This window comes from Ranitomeya imitator, chromosome 1 (genome assembly GCF_032444005.1).
Source record: "Ranitomeya imitator isolate aRanImi1 chromosome 1, aRanImi1.pri, whole genome shotgun sequence".
Lineage (NCBI taxonomy): Eukaryota > Metazoa > Chordata > Amphibia > Anura > Dendrobatidae > Ranitomeya > Ranitomeya imitator.
In genome coordinates, this window is record NC_091282.1 from 895,220,898 (window position 1) to 895,239,234 (window position 18,337).

The 18,337-nt window shown below is 51.1% G+C and overlaps 1 protein-coding gene across 1 annotated transcript in view; it reads left to right on the forward strand.

Annotated features, from left to right (window-relative positions):
* Positions 1-18,337, forward strand: part of MRPS18C (mitochondrial ribosomal protein S18C) — a 57,186-nt gene that overhangs the window by 23,443 nt on the left and 15,406 nt on the right. Inside the window, exons 2-3 of the mRNA XM_069743259.1 lie at positions 10,274-10,311; positions 10,838-10,921. Coding sequence (XP_069599360.1) covers positions 10,274-10,311; positions 10,838-10,921 — 122 coding nt within the window. The remainder of the gene's footprint in view (positions 1-10,273; positions 10,312-10,837; positions 10,922-18,337) is intronic.

Sequence of the window (18,337 nt, forward strand, 5' to 3'; positions counted from 1 at the left end):
GGGCACTGGCAGGACAGCTCCCAGCATGCACTGGGGACATGGCAGTGACAGTCTACATAGGGCTATGATGGGCACAGCACAGGTAAGGAGCCTCAGACGTGGGGGCACTGACAGGAGAGCTCCCAGCATGCACTGGGGACATGGCAGTGACAGTCTACATAGGGCTATGATGGGCACAGCACAGGTAAGGAGCCTCAGACGTGGGGGCACTGACAGGACAGCTCCCAGCATGCACTGGGGACATGGCAGTGACAGTCTACATAGGACTATGATGGGCACAGCACAGGTAAGGAGCCTCAGACGTGGGGACACTGGCAGGACAGCTCCCAGCATGCACTGGGGACATGGCAGTGACACTCTACATAGGACTATGATGGGGATAGCACAGGTAAGGAGCCTCAGACGTGGGGACATTGGCAGGACAGCTCCCAGCATGCACTGGGGACATGGCAGTGACAGTCTACATAGGGCTATGATGGGCACAGCACAGGTAAGGAGCCTCAGACGTGGGGGCACTGACAGGACAGCTCCCAGCATGCACTGGGGACATGGCAGTGACAGTCTACATAGGGCTATGATGGGCACAGCACAGGTAAGGAGCCTCAGACGTGGGGGCACTGGCAGGACAGCTCCCAGCATGCACTGGGGACGTGGCAGTGACAGTCTACATAGGGCTATGATGGGCACAGCACAGGTAAGGAGCCTCAGACGTGGGGGCACTGGCAGGACAGCTCCCAGCATGCACTGGGGACATGGCAGTGACAGTCTACATAGGGCTATGATGGGCACAGCACAGGTAAGGAGCCTCAGACGTGGGGGCACTGACAGGACAGCTCCCAGCATGCACTGGGGACATGGCAGTGACAGTCTACATGGGGCTATGATGGGCACAGCACAGGTAAGGAGCCTCAGACGTGGGGGCACTGACAGGACAGCTCCCAGCATGCACTGGGGACATGGCAGTGACACTCTACATAGGGCTATGATGGGCACAGCACAGGTAAGGAGCCTCAGACTTGGGGGCACTGGCAGGACAGCTCCCAGCATGCACTGGGGACATGGCAGTGACAGTCTACATAGGGCTATGATGGGCACAGCACAGTTGAGCCTCAGACGTGGGGGCACTGACAGGACAGCTCCCAGCATGCACTGGGGACATGGCAGTGACAGTCTACATAGGGCTATGATGGGGATAGCACAGGTAAGGAGCCTCAGACGTGGGGACACTGGCAGGACAGCTCCCAGCATGCACTGGGGACATGGCAGTGACAGTCTACATAGGGCTATGATGGGCACAGCACAGGTAAGGAGCCTCAGACGTGGGGACACTGGCAGGACAGCTCCCAGCATGCACTGGGGACATGGCAGTGACAGTCTACATAGGGCTATGATGGGCACAGCACAGGTAAGGAGCCTCAGACGTGGGGGCACTGGCAGGACAGCTCCCAGCATGCACTGGGGACATGGCAGTGACAGTCTACATGGGGCTATGATGGGCACAGCACAGGTAAGGAGCCTCAGACGTGGGGGCACTGGCAGGACAGCTCCCAGCATGCACTGGGGACATGGCAGTGACAGTCTACATGGGGCTATGATGGGCACAGCACAGGTAAGGAGCCTCAGACGTGGGGGCACTGACAGGACAGCTCCCAGCATGTACTGGGGACATGGCAGTGACAGTCTACATAGGGCTATGATGGGCACAGCACAGGTAAGGAGCCTCAGACGTGGGGACACTGGCAGGAGAGCTCCCAGCATGCACTGGGGACATGGCAGTGACAGTCTACATAGGGCTATGATGGGCACAGCACAGGTAAGGAGCCTCAGACGTGGGGGCACTGGCAGGACAGCTCCCAGCATTCACTGGGGACATGGCAGTGACAGTCTACATAGGGCTATGATGGGGATAGCACAGGTAAGGAGCCTCAGACGTGGGGACACTGGCAGGACAGCTCCCAGCATGCACTGGGGACATGGCAGTGACAGTCTACATAGGGCTATGATGGGCACAGCACAGGTAAGGAGCCTCAGACGTGGGGACACTGGCAGGACAGCTCCCAGCATGCACTGGGGACATGGCAGTGACACTCTACATAGGGCTATGATGGGCACAGCACAGGTAAGGAGCCTCAGACGTGGGGACACTGGCAGGACAGCTCCCAGCATGCACTGGGGACATGGCAGTGACAGTCTACATAGGGCTATGATGGGGATAGCACAGGTAAGGAGCCTCAGACATGGGGGCACTGACAGGACAGCTCCCAGCATGCACTGGGGACATGGCAGTGACAGTCTACATAGGGCTATGATGGGCACAGCACAGGTAAGGACCCTCAGACGTGGGGGCACTGGCAGGACAGCTCCCAGCATGCACTGGGGACATGGCAGTGACAGTCTACATAGGGCTATGGTGGGGATAGCACAGGTAAGGAGCCTCAGACGTGGGGGCACTGGCAGGACAGCTCCCAGCATGCACTGGGGACATGGCAGTGACAGTCTACATAGGGCTATGATGGGCACAGCACAGGTAAGGAGCCTCAGACGTGGGGACATTGGCAGGACAGCTCCCAGCATGCACTGGGAACATGGCAGTGACAGTCTACATAGGGCTATGATGGGCACAGCACAGGTAAGGAGCCTCAGACGTGGGGGCACTGGATGGACAGCTCCCAGCATGCACTGGGGACATGGCAGTGACAGTCTACATAGGGCTATGATGGGTACAGCACAGGTAAGGACCCTCAGACGTGGGGGCACTGACAGGACAGCTCCCAGCATGCACTGGGGACATGGCAGTGACAGTCTACATAGGGCTATGGTGGGGATAGCACAGGTAAGGAGCCTCAGACGTGGGGGCACTGGCAGGACTGCTCCCAGCATGCACTGGGGACATGGCAGTGACAGTCTACATAGGGCTATGATGGGGATAGCACAGGTAAGGAGCCTCAGACGTTGGGGCACTGGCAGGACAGCTCCCAGCATGCACTGGGGACATGGCAGTGACAGTCTACATAGGGCTATGATGGGGATAGCACAGGTAAGGAGCCTCAGACGTGGGGGCACTGGCAGGACAGCTCCCAGCATGCACTGGGGACATGGCAGTGACAGTCTACATAGGGCTATGATGGGCACAGCACAGGTAAGGAGCCTCAGACGTGGGGACTGGCAGGACAGCTCCCAGCATGCACTGGGGACATGGCAGTGACAGTCTACATAGGGCTATGATGGGCACAGCACAGGTAAGGAGCCTCAGACGTGGGGGCACTGACAGGACAGCTCCCAGCATGCACTGGGGACATGGCAGTGACAGTCTACATGGGGCTATGATGGGCACAGCACAGGTAAGGAGCCTCAGACGTGGGGGCACTGACAGGACAGCTCCCAGCATGCACTGGGGACATGGCAGTGACAGTCTACATAGGGCTATGATGGGGATAGCATAGGTAAGGACCCTCAGACGTGGGGGCACTGGCAGGACAGCTCCCAGCATGCACTGGGGACATGGCAGTGACAGTCTACATAGGGCTATGATGGGGATAGCACAGGTAAGGAGCGTCAGACGTGGAGACTGGCAGGACAGCTCCCAGCATGCACTGGGGACATGGCAGTGACAGTCTACATAGGGCTATGATGGGGATAGCATAGGTAAGGACCCTCAGACGTGGGGGCACTGGCAGGACAGCTCCCAGCATGCACTGGGGACATGGCAGTGACAGTCTACATAGGGCTATGATGGGGATAGCACAGGTAAGGAGCGTCAGACGTGGAGACTGGCAGGAGAGCTCCCAGCATGCACCGGGGACATGGCAGTGACAGTCTACATAGGGCTATGATGGGGATAGCACAGGTAAGGAGCCTCAGACGTGGGGGCACTGGCAGGACAGCTCCCAGCAAGCACTGGGGACATGGCAGTGACAGTCTACATAGGGCTATGATGGGGATAGCACAGGTAAGGAGCCTCAGACGTGGGGGCACTGACAGGAGAGCTCCCAGCATGCACTGGGGACATGGCAGTGACAGTCTACATAGGGCTATGATGGGCACAGCACAGGTAAGGAGCCTCAGACGTGGAGACTGGCAGGACAGCTCCCAGCATGCACTGGGGACGTGGCAGTGACAGTCTACATAGGGCTATGATGGGCACAGCACAGGTAAGGAGCCTCAGACGTGGGGGCACTGACAGGACAGCTTCCAGCATGCACTGGGGACATGGCAGTGACAGTCTACATAGGGTTATGATGGGCACAGCACAGGTAAGGAGCCTCAGACGTGGGGACACTGGCAGGACAGCTCCCAGCATGCACTGGGGACATGGCAGTGACAGTCTACATAGGGTTATGATGGGCACAGCACAGGTAAGGAGCCTCAGACATGGGGCACTGGCAGGACAGCTCCCAGCATGCACTGGGGACATGGCAGTGACAGTCTACATAGGGCTATGATGGGGACAGCACAGGTAAGGGGCCTCAGACGTGGGGGCACTGACAGGACAGCTCCCAGCATGCACTGGGGACATGGCAGTGACAGTCTACATAGGGCTATGATGGGGACAGCACAGGTAAGGAGCGTCAGACGTGGGGGCACTGGCAGGAGAGCTCCCAGCATGCACTGGGGACATGGCAGTGACAGTCTACATGGGCTATGATGGGTACAGCACAGGTAAGGAGCCTCAGACGTGGGGGCACTGACAGGACAGCTCCCAGCATGCACTGAGGACATGGCAGTGACAGTCTACATAGGGCTATGATGGGGATAGCACAGGTAAGGAGCCTCAGACGTGGGGACTGGCAGGACAGCTCCCAGCATGCACTGGGGACATGGCAGTGACAGTCTACATAGGGCTATGATGGGCACAGCACAGGTAAGGAGCCTCAGACGTGGGGGCACTGGCAGGAGAGCTCCCAGCATGCACTGAGGACATGGCAGTGACAGTCTACATAGGGCTATGATGGGGATAGCACAGGTAAGGAGCCTCAGACGTGGGGACTGGCAGGACAGCTCCCAGCATGCACTGGGGACATGGCAGTGACAGTCTACATAGGGCTATGATGGGCACAGCACAGGTAAGGAGCCTCAGACGTGGGGGCACTGGCAGGACAGCTCCCAGCATGCACTGGGGACATGGCAGTGACAGTCTACATAGGGCTATGATGGGCACAGCACAGGTAAGGAGCGTCAGACGTGGGGACTGGCAGGACAGCTCCCAGCATGCACTGGGGACATGGCAGTGACAGTCTACATAGGGCTATGATGGGAACAGCACAGGTAAGGAGCCTCAGACGTGGGGGCACTGGCAGGAGAGCTCCCAGCATGCACTGAGGACATGGCAGTGACAGTCTACATAGGGCTATGATGGGTACAGCACAGGTAAGGAGCCTCAGACGTGGGGGCACTGGCAGGACAGCTCCCAGCATGCACTGGGGACATGGCAGTGACAGTCTACATGGGCTATGATGGGGATAGCACAGGTAAGGACCCTCAGACGTGGGGGCACTGGCAGGACAGCTCCCAGCATGCACTGGGGACATGGCAGTGACAGTCTACATAGGGCTATGATGGGCACAGCACAGGTAAGGAGCGTCAGACGTGGGGACTGGCAGGACAGCTCCCAGCATGCACTGGGGACATGGCAGTGACAGTCTACATAGGGCTATGATGGGCACAGCACAGGTAAGGAGCCTCAGACGTGGGGGCACTGGCAGGACAGCTCCCAGCATGCACTGAGGACATGGCAGTGACAGTCTACATAGGGCTATGATGGGGATAGCACAGGTAAGGAGCCTCAGACGTGGGGGCACTGGAAGGACAGCTCCCAGCATGCACTGGGGACATGGCAGTGACAGTCTACATAGGGCTATGATGGGGATAGCACAGGTAAGGAGCGTCAGACGTGGGGACTGGCAGGACAGCTCCCAGCATGCACTGGGGACATGGCAGTGACAGTCTACATAGGGCTATGATGGGCACAGCACAGGTAAGGAGCGTCAGACGTGGGGACTGGCAGGACAGCTCCCAGCATGCACTGGGGACATGGCAGTGACAGTCTACATAGGGCTATGATGGGGACAGCACAGGTAAGGAGCGTCAGACGTGGGGGCACTGGCAGGAGAGCTCCCAGCATGCACTGAGGACATGGCAGTGACAGTCTACATAGGGCTATGATGGGGATAGCACAGGTAAGGAGCCTCAGACGTGGGGACTGGCAGGACAGCTCCCAGCATGCACTGGGGACATGGCAGTGACAGTCTACATAGGGCTATGATGGGCACAGCACAGGTAAGGAGCCTCAGACGTGGGGGCACTGGCAGGACAGCTCCCAGCATGCACTGGGGACATGGCAGTGACAGTCTACATAGGGCTATGATGGGCACAGCACAGGTAAGGAGCGTCAGACGTGGGGACTGGCAGGACAGCTCCCAGCATTCACTGGGGACATGGCAGTGACAGTCTACATAGGGCTATGATGGGGACAGCACAGGTAAGGAGCGTCAGACGTGGGGGCACTGGCAGGAGAGCCCCCAGCATGCACTGAGGACATGGCAGTGACAGTCTACATAGGGCTATGATGGGTACAGCACAGGTAAGGACCCTCAGACGTGGGGGCACTGGCAGGAGAGCTCCCAGCATGCACTGAGGACATGGCAGTGACAGTCTACATAGGGCTATGATGGGGATAGCACAGGTAAGGAGCCTCAGACGTGGGGACTGGCAGGACAGCTCCCAGCATGCACTGGGGACATGGCAGTGACAGTCTACATAGGGCTATGATGGGCACAGCACAGGTAAGGAGCCTCAGACGTGAGGGCACTGGCAGGACAGCTCCCAGCATGCACTGGGGACATGGCAGTGACAGTCTACATAGGGCTATGATGGGCACAGCACAGGTAAGGAGCGTCAGACGTGGGGACTGGCAGGACAGCTCCCAGCATGCACTGGGGACATGGCAGTGACAGTCTACATAGGGCTATGATGGGGACAGCACAGGTAAGGAGCGTCAGACGTGGGGGCACTGGCAGGAGAGCTCCCAGCATGCACTGGGGACATGGCAGTGACAGTCTACATAGGGCTATGATGGGCACAGCACAGGTAAGGAGCCTCAGACGTGAGGGCACTGGCAGGACAGCTCCCAGCATGCACTGAGGACATGGCAGTGACAGTCTACATAGGGCTATGATGGGGATAGCACAGGTAAGGAGCCTCAGACGTGGGGGCACTGGCAGGACAGCTCCCAGCATGCACTGGGGACATGGCAGTGACAGTCTACATAGGGCTATGATGGGCACAGCACAGGTAAGGAGCGTCAGACGTGGGGACTGGCAGGACAGCTCCCAGCATTCACTGGGGACATGGCAGTGACAGTCTACATAGGGCTATGATGGGCACAGCACAGGTAAGGAGCCTCAGACGTGGGGGCACTGGCAGGACAGCTCCCAGCATGCACTGAGGACATGGCAGTGACAGTCTACATAGGGCTATGATGGGGACAGCACAGGTAAGGAGCGTCAGACGTGGGGGCACTGACAGGACAGCTCCCAGCATGCACTGAGGACATGGCAGTGACAGTCTACATAGGGCTATGATGGGCACAGCACAGGTAAGGAGCCTCAGACGTGGGGGCACTGGCAGGACAGCTCCCAGCATGCACTGGGGACATGGCAGTGACAGTCTACATAGGGCTATGATGGGCACAGCACAGGTAAGGAGCGTCAGACGTGGGGACACTGGCAGGACAGCTCCCAGCATGCACTGAGGACATGGCAGTGACAGTCTACATAGGGCTATGATGGGGATAGCACAGGTAAGGAGCGTCAGACGTGGGGGCACTGACAGGAGAGCCCCCAGCATGCACTGAGGACATGGCAGTGACAGTCTACATAGGGCTATGATGGGGATAGCACAGGTAAGGAGCCTCAGACGTGGGGGCACTGGAAGGACAGCTCCCAGCATGCACTGGGGACATGGCAGTGACAGTCTACATGGGGCTATGATGGGGATAGCACAGGTAAGGAGCCTCAGACGTGGGGACTGGCAGGACAGCTCCCAGCATGCACTGGGGACATGGCAGTGACAGTCTACTTAGGGCTATGATGGGCACAGCACAGGTAAGGAGCCTCAGACGTGAGGGCACTGGCAGGACAGCTCCCAGCATGCACTGGGGACATGGCAGTGACAGTCTACATAGGGCTATGATGGGCACAGCACAGGTAAGGAGCGTCAGACGTGGGGACTGGCAGGACAGCTCCCAGCATGCACTGGGGACATGGCAGTGACAGTCTACATAGGGCTATGATGGGGACAGCACAGGTAAGGAGCGTCAGACGTGGGGGCACTGGCAGGAGAGCTCCCAGCATGCACTGGGGACATGGCAGTGACAGTCTACATAGGGCTATGATGGGCACAGCACAGGTAAGGAGCCTCAGACGTGAGGGCACTGGCAGGACAGCTCCCAGCATGCACTGAGGACATGGCAGTGACAGTCTACATAGGGCTATGATGGGGATAGCACAGGTAAGGAGCCTCAGACGTGGGGGCACTGGCAGGACAGCTCCCAGCATGCACTGGGGACATGGCAGTGACAGTCTACATAGGGCTATGATGGGCACAGCACAGGTAAGGAGCGTCAGACGTGGGGACTGGCAGGACAGCTCCCAGCATGCACTGGGGACATGGCAGTGACAGTCTACATAGGGCTATGATGGGCACAGCACAGGTAAGGAGCCTCAGACGTGGGGGCACTGGCAGGACAGCTCCCAGCATGCACTGAGGACATGGCAGTGACAGTCTACATAGGGCTATGATGGGGACAGCACAGGTAAGGAGCGTCAGACGTGGGGGCACTGACAGGACAGCTCCCAGCATGCACTGAGGACATGGCAGTGACAGTCTACATAGGGCTATGATGGGCACAGCACAGGTAAGGAGCCTCAGACGTGGGGGCACTGGCAGGACAGCTCCCAGCATGCACTGGGGACATGGCAGTGACAGTCTACATAGGGCTATGATGGGCACAGCACAGGTAAGGAGCGTCAGACGTGGGGACACTGGCAGGACAGCTCCCAGCATGCACTGAGGACATGGCAGTGACAGTCTACATAGGGCTATGATGGGGATAGCACAGGTAAGGAGCGTCAGACGTGGGGGCACTGACAGGAGAGCCCCCAGCATGCACTGAGGACATGGCAGTGACAGTCTACATAGGGCTATGATGGGGATAGCACAGGTAAGGAGCCTCAGACGTGGGGGCACTGGAAGGACAGCTCCCAGCATGCACTGGGGACATGGCAGTGACAGTCTACATAGGGCTATGATGGGGATAGCACAGGTAAGGAGCCTCAGACGTGGGGACACTGGCAGGACAGCTCCCAGCATGCACTGGGGACATGGCAGTGACAGTCTACATAGGGCTATGATGGGCACAGCACAGGTAAGGAGCCTCAGACGTGGGGGCATTGGCAGGACATTGACAGGTTTTCATTGGCTGTAAGCCATAATCATCAACATTAACATAAATAAACACTTGAAATAGATCACTGTGTAATGTAATATGAGTTTCACTTTTTGTATTGAAGAACTGAGATAAATTAACTTTTTGATGATATTCTAATTTTGTGAGAGGCACTTGTATACCTAACAAGGGGGGAACGGTTAAAGGATCTGTGAATGTTTAGCTTGGAAAAAAGAAAGCTAAGAGGAGACTAATTAGCCGCCTACAAATATTATCTGAGGGGACGTCACATTGTAGAGGGATCATCCTTATTCTCATTTGCACGTGGAAACACAAGAAGCAATGAAATAAACTGAAAGGGAGAAGATACAGATTAGATATTAGCAAAAGGTTTTTGACAGTGATGGTGATCAATGAGTGGAACAGGCTGCCGCCAGAGTTGATGGAATTCTTCACACAAAGACTGGACAGACATCTGTCTGAGATGGTTTAGTGAATCCTGCATTGAGCAGGAGACTGGGCACCATGACACTGGAGGTCCTTTCCAACTCTAACATTCTATGATTATTTGATCTATTTGTCTCCTCACATGGCGGCCACGATTAACCATAATGTTATAATTTAATTTTAATGGCTATTTGAAGGGAAGGAGAGGTTTTGGAACTGTGTATCAAAGACATGAACGCCAATCTATGAAAAGATATGATGGACCATGAAATTAATGAATGCAAAAAACAAAAGACTATCCTGATATAGATGCACTCGGTCAGTTGGACTTAAGAACATTGCTAATACCACATTTATTGATTGATGTATTTCTTTTCCTAGTAACCCCAGACAGTAACCGAGCAGCACTTGAAGATATGGTAAAGATAAAACTTTTTTACTGTGGAATTGTAGTTTAATTCATGTTTTTTGTTTCCTAATAGCGGAGCCTAAGACCGAATTGTTGCTGTCATCCCCTGTCTGCATGATTGTTGGTTACTTTCTTAGCCCTGGGAGACAGAAATGATGTGCTCAGCAGGCAGGAAATTCACATATTTTGTAGCAATTTTTACCCTGGCATTTTGCTTGTAGTACCTATGACGCTGTTATTTCAGGCGACCGTGTACTGAGCCTACGGGCCGTTCCCACGGGTCACCATTCGCTAGATCGAGGCACGAGGTCTTTGCCTTAGGTGTGACTGAAATATCTGCTGTATGGGGGCAGTGCAAGGGGAGAACTTTAACTTACGGTAGTTTGATCGATTCCTGCGTGACGTCATGTTTTTGCTTGTATAGAGGAATCTGAATGCAATATTTGGCTTTAATTTACTACACAATTTTCAGTAGTTATTTCTTGCATATTGGATTTAAAAAATAACTGGTGTTTGACACTTTTTATTCATTACAGCCACAGAAAATGGAAAATCCTTTTAAAGAGCCTCCAAAGAGGTGTATCTTGTGTGGCATCTCCGTAGATTACAAGAATACCCAGGTATGTATCTACAAGCTTAAAGGTTGGCCTCTACTTTACATGTTCCGTTCATGTGAACTACCTGCCATAGATAAATAAGCATTTCAATAAATATCTTGCTTTGTTAAATCCGTCTGTAACCTGAGCTGCTCTTCTGGTGCCTGATCTCTGGCTGAAAACCTGTAATGTCATCTCAAAATCTCCGAGTTCCTGACTCTGGAATCTGATGGGTGGGTGGAGCTTATCATGCTCGTGGGCGGGGCCTCATTCTTATGCATGTAGCTGCAGACCAGAGTCTCCCTTATATCTGTATGTATTCAACAAGGGGTGTATGTGTGTGTGTACACACACTGCATACACATTGTGCAATGTGTATATATAACCCCACTGTATTCCCCTTATACTAGGAATCTATTCATATTTTTCTCCTCATCCACCTATCAGCCAATAAGAGGGGAGTAAGGGAATAATCTTTAGTACCAGGGCTGCGGATCTGGTGCTTTGCACATGATTTCTATTTCAGTGTTCATTACAGGAGAACGTGCTGAGGCTGTGTGTGACGCTGGGGGATGAGGATAGGTGGTTATAGACTGTGTGCTCACTGCTGGCTTGCAGCCCAGTACAAGGGATATTGGGGAAATGTAGTCAGAAGGGAGCAGAGGATTCTGAAGAGGAAGTGATGGCTGTGACAGCAGAGCTGGACTCTTGTGATAAGTAATGAAGCAGAAAGGCATAAAACATGAAAACTGGCAGAAAAGTTATATGGGTATCTTTAGGGGTATTATCCTTAATGACCAGAGCTTCTTTCGATTTTGCATTTTCATTTTTCGCTCCCCTCCTTCCCAGAGCCATAACTTTTTTTTTTTTTTTTTCCGTCAATATGGCCATGTGAGGGCTTATTTTTTGCAGGGCAAGTTGTACTTTTGAACAACACCATTGGTTTTACCATGTCGTGCAGTAGAAAGCAGGAAAAAAAATTCTAAGTGCAGTGAAATTGCAAAAAAAGTGCAATCCCACACTTGTTTGTTTTTTTTGCTAGGTTCACTAAATGCTATAACTGACCTGCCTCTATGATTCTCTAGGTCATTACGAGTTCATAGACACCAAACATGTCTGGGTTCATTTTCATCTAAGTGGAGAAAAAAAATTAGAAAGTTTGCTAAAATGGGGCAATTTTCCGATACCCGTATTGTCTTCACTTTTCCTGATCCGGGGTCGGGTGAGGGCTTATTTTTTGCGTGCCGAGCTGACGTGTTTAATGATATCTTTTCGGTGCAGATACGTTCTTTTGATCGCCCGTTATTGCATTTTAATGCAATGTCACGGTGACCAAAAAAACATCATTCTGGCGTTTGGAATTTTTTTTCTCACTACGCCGTTTAGCGATCAGGTTATTCTTTTTTTTATTGATAGATCAGGCGGTTCTGAACGCGACAATACTAAATATGTTACTTTTTTTTATTATTATTGTTTTATTTTGAATGGGGCGAAGGGGGGGGGGGTGATTTGAACTTTTTATTTTATTTTTTTTCATATTTTTCAAATATTTTTTTTTTAACTTGCTATGCTTCAATAACCTCCATGGGAGGCTACAAGCTGGCATAGCTTGATCGGCTCTGCTAAATAGAGGCGATGCTCAGATCGCCCCTATGTAGCAGAATTACAGCATTGCTATGAGCGCCGACCACAGGGTGGCGCTCACAGCAATAAGGCATCAACAACCATAGAGATCAGCAGGAGACCTCTGACCTCTGGTTGTTATGCCGACGCCCCGCTGACCCCCGATCACGTGACTGAGGTCAGTGGTGCGCGTATTTCCAGCCGGATGGCCGGAAGCGCTTGTTAAGTGCCGCTGTCAGAGTTGGACAGCGGTATTTACCTAGTTAATAGGCGCAGGCAGATCGCAATTCCGCCTGCGCCTGTTGCGGGCACATGTCAGCTGTTCAAAACAGCTGACATGTCCCGGCTTTGATGCGGGCTCACCGCTGGAACCCACATCAAAGCGGGGATTCTGCAATCGGATGTACTACTCCGTCCGATGGCACAGCAGAAGACGGAAGTGTGAAAAAAGCCTTCTACTAGAGTCATTGTCCCAGGGGGGTCGGAGGAGGAGCGGCGGCTGTGACATACTCACCTGCTCCTGGCGAGGTCCCTGCATGTCCGGTCTCCGGGCGCTGACAGCTTCTTCCAGCGTTGAGCAGTCACATGGTACCGCTCATTACAGTAATGAATATGGACCCGGTTCCACTCCCATACGGGTGGAGCCGCATATTCATTACTGTAATAAGCGGTAACGGTGACCGCTTAATGCTGGAAGAAGCTGTCAGCGACTGGAGATGCAGGGACCGTGCCAGGAGCAGGTGAGTATAATGGGGAGGGGAGCACTGCGCGATATTCACCCTTCCTCGTTCCGGGCGCCGCTCCGTCTTCCGCGTCCTCTGCAGTGACGCTCAGGTCAGAGGGCGATGACGTGGGTAGTGCGCACCCTCTGCCTGAGTGTCAGTGCAGAGGACATGGAAGCCGGAGCAAGTATCGGTGAGTATTGCAAGTGCCGGGGGCCTGAGCAACGAGAGGTGAGTATTACATTTTTTTTTTTTTTTTTTTTTAACCCCTTAATCCCATATGACGTACTATCCCGTCCAGGTGACCTGGGACTTAATTCCCATGGACGGGATAGTACGTCATATGCGATCGGCCGCGCTCACGGGGGGAGCGCGGCCGATCGCGGCCGGGTGTCAGCTGCCTATCGCAGCTGACATCCGGCACTATGTGCCAGGAGCGGTCACGGACCGCTCCCGGCACATTAACCCCCGGCACACCGCGATCAAAGATGATCGCGGTGTGCCGGCGGTGCAGGGAAGCATCGCGCAGGGAGAGGGCTCCCTGCGGGCTTCCCTGAGACGATCGGTACACGGTGATGTGCTCACCGTGTACCGAGCGTCTTCTCCCTGCAGTCCCCGGATCCAAAATGGCCGCCGGGCTGCATCCGGGTCCTGCAGGGAGCACTTCCGGGTCAGGATCAGGCTGCAGCTGCAGCTCTAATCCTGCCCGGCTGTATGTCAGATCACCGATCTAACAGAGTGCTGTGCACACTGTCAGATCGGTGATCTGTGATGTCCCCCCCTGGGACAAAGTGAAAAAGTAAAAAAAAAAATTTCCACACTTGTAAAAAAAAAAAAAAAAAAAAATTCCTAAATAAAGCAGAAAAAAAAAAATATTATTCCCATAAATACATTTCTTTACATAAAAAAAAAACAAAAAAAACAATAAAAGTACACATATTTAGTATCGCCGCGTCCGTAACGACCCGACCTATAAAACTGGCCCACTAGTTAACCCCTTCAGTGAACACCGTAAGAAAAAAAAAAAAAAAACGAGCCAAAAAACAACGCTTTATTATCATAACGCTGAACAAAAAGTGGAATAACACGCGATCAAAAAGACGGATATAAATAACCATGGTACCTCTGAAAACGTCATCTTGTCCCGCAAAAAACGAGCCGCCATATAGCATCATAACCAAAAAAATAAAAAAGTTATAGTCCTGAGAATAAAGCGATGCCAAAATAATTATTTTTTCTATAAAATAGCTTTTATCGTATAAAAGCGCCAAAACATAAAAAAAATGATATAAATGAGGTATCGCTGTAATCGTACTGACCCGAAGAATAAAACTGCTTCATCAATTTTACCAAACGCGGAACGGTATAAACGCCTCCCCCAAAAGAAATTCATGAATAGCTGGTTTTTGGTCATTCTGCCTCACAAAAAATCGGAATAAAAAGCGATAAAAAAATGTCACATGTCCGAAAATGTAACCGATAAAAACGTCAACTCGTCCCGCAAAAAACAAGACCTCACATGACTCTGTGGACCAAAATATGGAAAAATTATAGGTCTCAAAATGTGGAGACACAAAAACTTTTTTGCTATAAAAAGCGTCTTTTAGTGTGTGACGGCTGCCAATCATAAAAATCCGATATAAAAAACTCGCTATAAAAGTAAATCAAACCCCCCTTCATCACCCCCTTAGTTAGGCTAGGTTCACATTGCGTTAATGGGTTAACGCTAACGGACAGCGTTGCACGGCGAAAATGTCACAATTAACGCCGTGCAACGGGTCCGTTAGCACAACCATTGACAGCAATGTGATTTTCGGGTGTAGCGCATCGCTAGAGCGTGCCATTTTCGGCTCGCGCTAGCAAGGTGCCGTTCTTTTGTGGCGCGCCTCAGACGCTGCTTGCAGCGTCCGCGGCGCGCCCGAGGTCCGATCCCCGATCTTCCAGAGCGGGGACGTTAACGCGACCACTAAACACGACACCTAAAAAGACATTGCGTTAGCGCAATCCGCTAGTGCTAAACGGATTTCCCTAATGCAATGTGAACCTAGCCTTAGGGAAAAATAATAAAATTAAAAAAAATGTATTTATTTCCATTTTCCCATTAGGGTTAGGGTTAGGGCTAGGGTTAGGGCTAGGGTTAGGGTTAGGGTTTGTATTACATTTACGGTTGGGATTAGGGTTGGGATTAGAATTAGGGGTGTGTCAGGGTTAGGTGTGTGGTTAGGGTTACAGTTGGGATTAGGGTTAGGGGTGCGTTTGGATTAGGGTTTCAGTTATAATTGGGGGTTTCCACTGTTTAGACACATCAGGGGCTCTCCAAACGCGACATGGCGTCCGATCTCAATTCCAGCCAATTCTGCATTGAAAAAGTAAAACAGTGCTCCTTCACTTCCGAGCTCTCCCGTGCGCCCAAACAGGGGTTTACCCCAACATATGGGGTATCATCGTACTCGAGACAAATTGGACAACAACTTTTTGGGTCCAAGTTCTCTTGTTATCCTTGGGAAAATAAAAATTTGGGGGGCTAAAAATCATTTTTGTGGGAAAAAAAAGGATTTTTTATTTTCACGGCTCTGCGTTGTAAACTGTAGTGAAACACTTGGGGGTTCAAAGTTTTCACAACACATCTAGATAAGTTCCATGGGAGGTCTAGTTTCAATATGGGGTCACTTGTGGGTGGTTTCTACTGTTTGGGTACATCAGGGGCTCTGCAAATGCAACGTGACGCCTGCAGACCAATCCATCTAAGTCTGCATTCCAAATGGCGCTCCTTCCCTTCCGAGCTCTGCCATGCGCCCAAACAGTGGTTCCCCCCCACATACGGGGTATCAGCGTACTCAAGACAAATTGAACAACAACTTTTGGGGTCCAATTTATTCTGTTACCCTTGTAAAAATACAAAGCTGGGGGCTAAAAAATCATTTTTGTGAAAAAAAAAAAGAATTTTTATTTTCACGGCTCTGCGTTATAAACTGTAGTGAAACACTTAGGGGTTCAAAGTTCTCACAACACATCTAGATAAGTTCCTTGGGAGGTCTAGTTTCTAATATGGGGTCACTTGTGGGGGGTTTGTACTGTTTGGGTACATCAGGGGCTCTGCAAATGCAACGTGACTCCTGCAGACCAATCCATCTAAGTCTGCATTCCAAATGGCGCTCCTTCCCTTCCGAGCTCTGCCATGCGCCCAAACAGTGGTTCCCCCCCACATATGGGGTATCAGCGTACTCAGGACAAATTGGACAACAACTTTTGGGGTCCAATTTATTATGTTACCCTTGTGAAAATACAAAACTGGGGGCTAAAAAATAATTTTTGCGAAAAAAAAAAAAAAAATTATTTTAACGGCTCTGCGTTATAAACTGTAGTGAAACATTTGGGGGTTCAAAGCTCTCAAAACACATCTAGATAAGTTCCTTATGGGGTCTAGTTTCCAAAATGGTGTCACTTGTGGGGGGTTTTAATGTTTAGGCACATCAGGGGCTCTCCAAACCAACATGGCGTCCTAACTTAATTCCAGTCAATTTTGCATTGAAAAGTCAAATGGCGCTCCTTCCCTTCCGAGCTCTGCTATGCACCCAAAAAGTGGTTTACCCCCACATATGGGGTATCGTCGCACTCAGGACAAATTGCACAACAACTTTTGTGGTCTAATTTCTTCTCTTACCCTTGGGAAAATAAAAAATTGGGGGCGAAAAGATCATTTTTGTGAAAAAATAAGATTTTTTATTTTTACGGCTCTGCATTATAAACTTCTGTGAAGCACTTGTTGGGTCAAAGTGCTCACCACACATCTAGATAAGTTCCTTAAGGGGTCTACTTTTCAAAATGGTGTCACTTGTGAGGGGTTCCAATGTTTAGGCACATCAGGGGCTCTCCAAACGCAACATGGCGTCCCATCTCAATTCCAGTCAATTTTGCATTGAAAAGTCAAATGGCGCTCCTTCCCTTCCGAGCTCTGCCATACGCCCAAACAATGGTTTACACCCATATATGGGGTATCAGCGTACTCAGGACAAATTGGCCAACAATTTTTGAGGTCCAATTTCTTCTCTTACTCTTGGGAAAATAAAAAATTGGGGGCGAAAAGATCATTTTTGTGAAAAAATATGATTTTTTATTTTTACGGCTCTGCATTATAAACTTCTGTGAAGCAATTGGTGGGTCAAAGTGGTCACCACACATCTAGATAAGTTCCTTAGGGTGTCTACTTTCCAAAATGGTGTCACTTGTGGGGGGTTTCAATGTTTAGGCACATCAGTGGCTCTCCAAACGCAACATGGCGTCCCATCTCAATTCCTGTCAATTTTGCATTTAAAAGTCAAATGGCGCTCCTTCCCTTCCGAGCTCTGCCATGCGCCCAAACAGTGGTTTACTCCCACATATGGGCTATCAGCGTACTCAGTACAGATTGTACAACAATGTTTGGCATCCATTTTATCCTGTTACCCTTGGTAAAATAAAACAAATTGGAGCTGAAATAAATTTTGTGTGAAAAAAAGTTAAATATTCATTCTTATTTAAACATTCCAAAAATTCCTGTGAAACCCCTGAAGGGTTAATAAACTTCTTGAATGTGGTTTTGAGCACCTTGAGGGGTGCAGTTTTTAGAATGGTCTCACACTTGGGTATTTTCTATCATATAGACCCCTCAAAATGACATCAAATGAGATGTGGTCCCTAAAAAAAAATGGTGTTGTAAAAATGAGAAATTGCTGGTCAACTTTTAACCCTTATAACTCCCTAACAAAAAAAAATTTTGGTTCCAAAATTGTGCTGATGTAAAGTAGACATGTGGGAAATGTTACTTATTAAGTATTTTGCGTGAGATATCTCTGTGATTTAAGGGCATAAAAATTTAAAGTTGGAAAATTGCGAAACTTTCTAAATTTTCGCCAAATTTCCGTTTTTTTCACAAATAAACGCAAGTTATATCGAATAAATGTTACTACTAAAATGAAGTACAATATGTCACGAGAAAACAATGTCAGAATCGCCAAGATCCGTTGAAGCGTTCCAGAGTTATAACCTCATAAAGGGACAGTGGTCAGAATTGTAAAAATTGGCCCGGTCATTAACGTGCAAACCACCCTCGGGG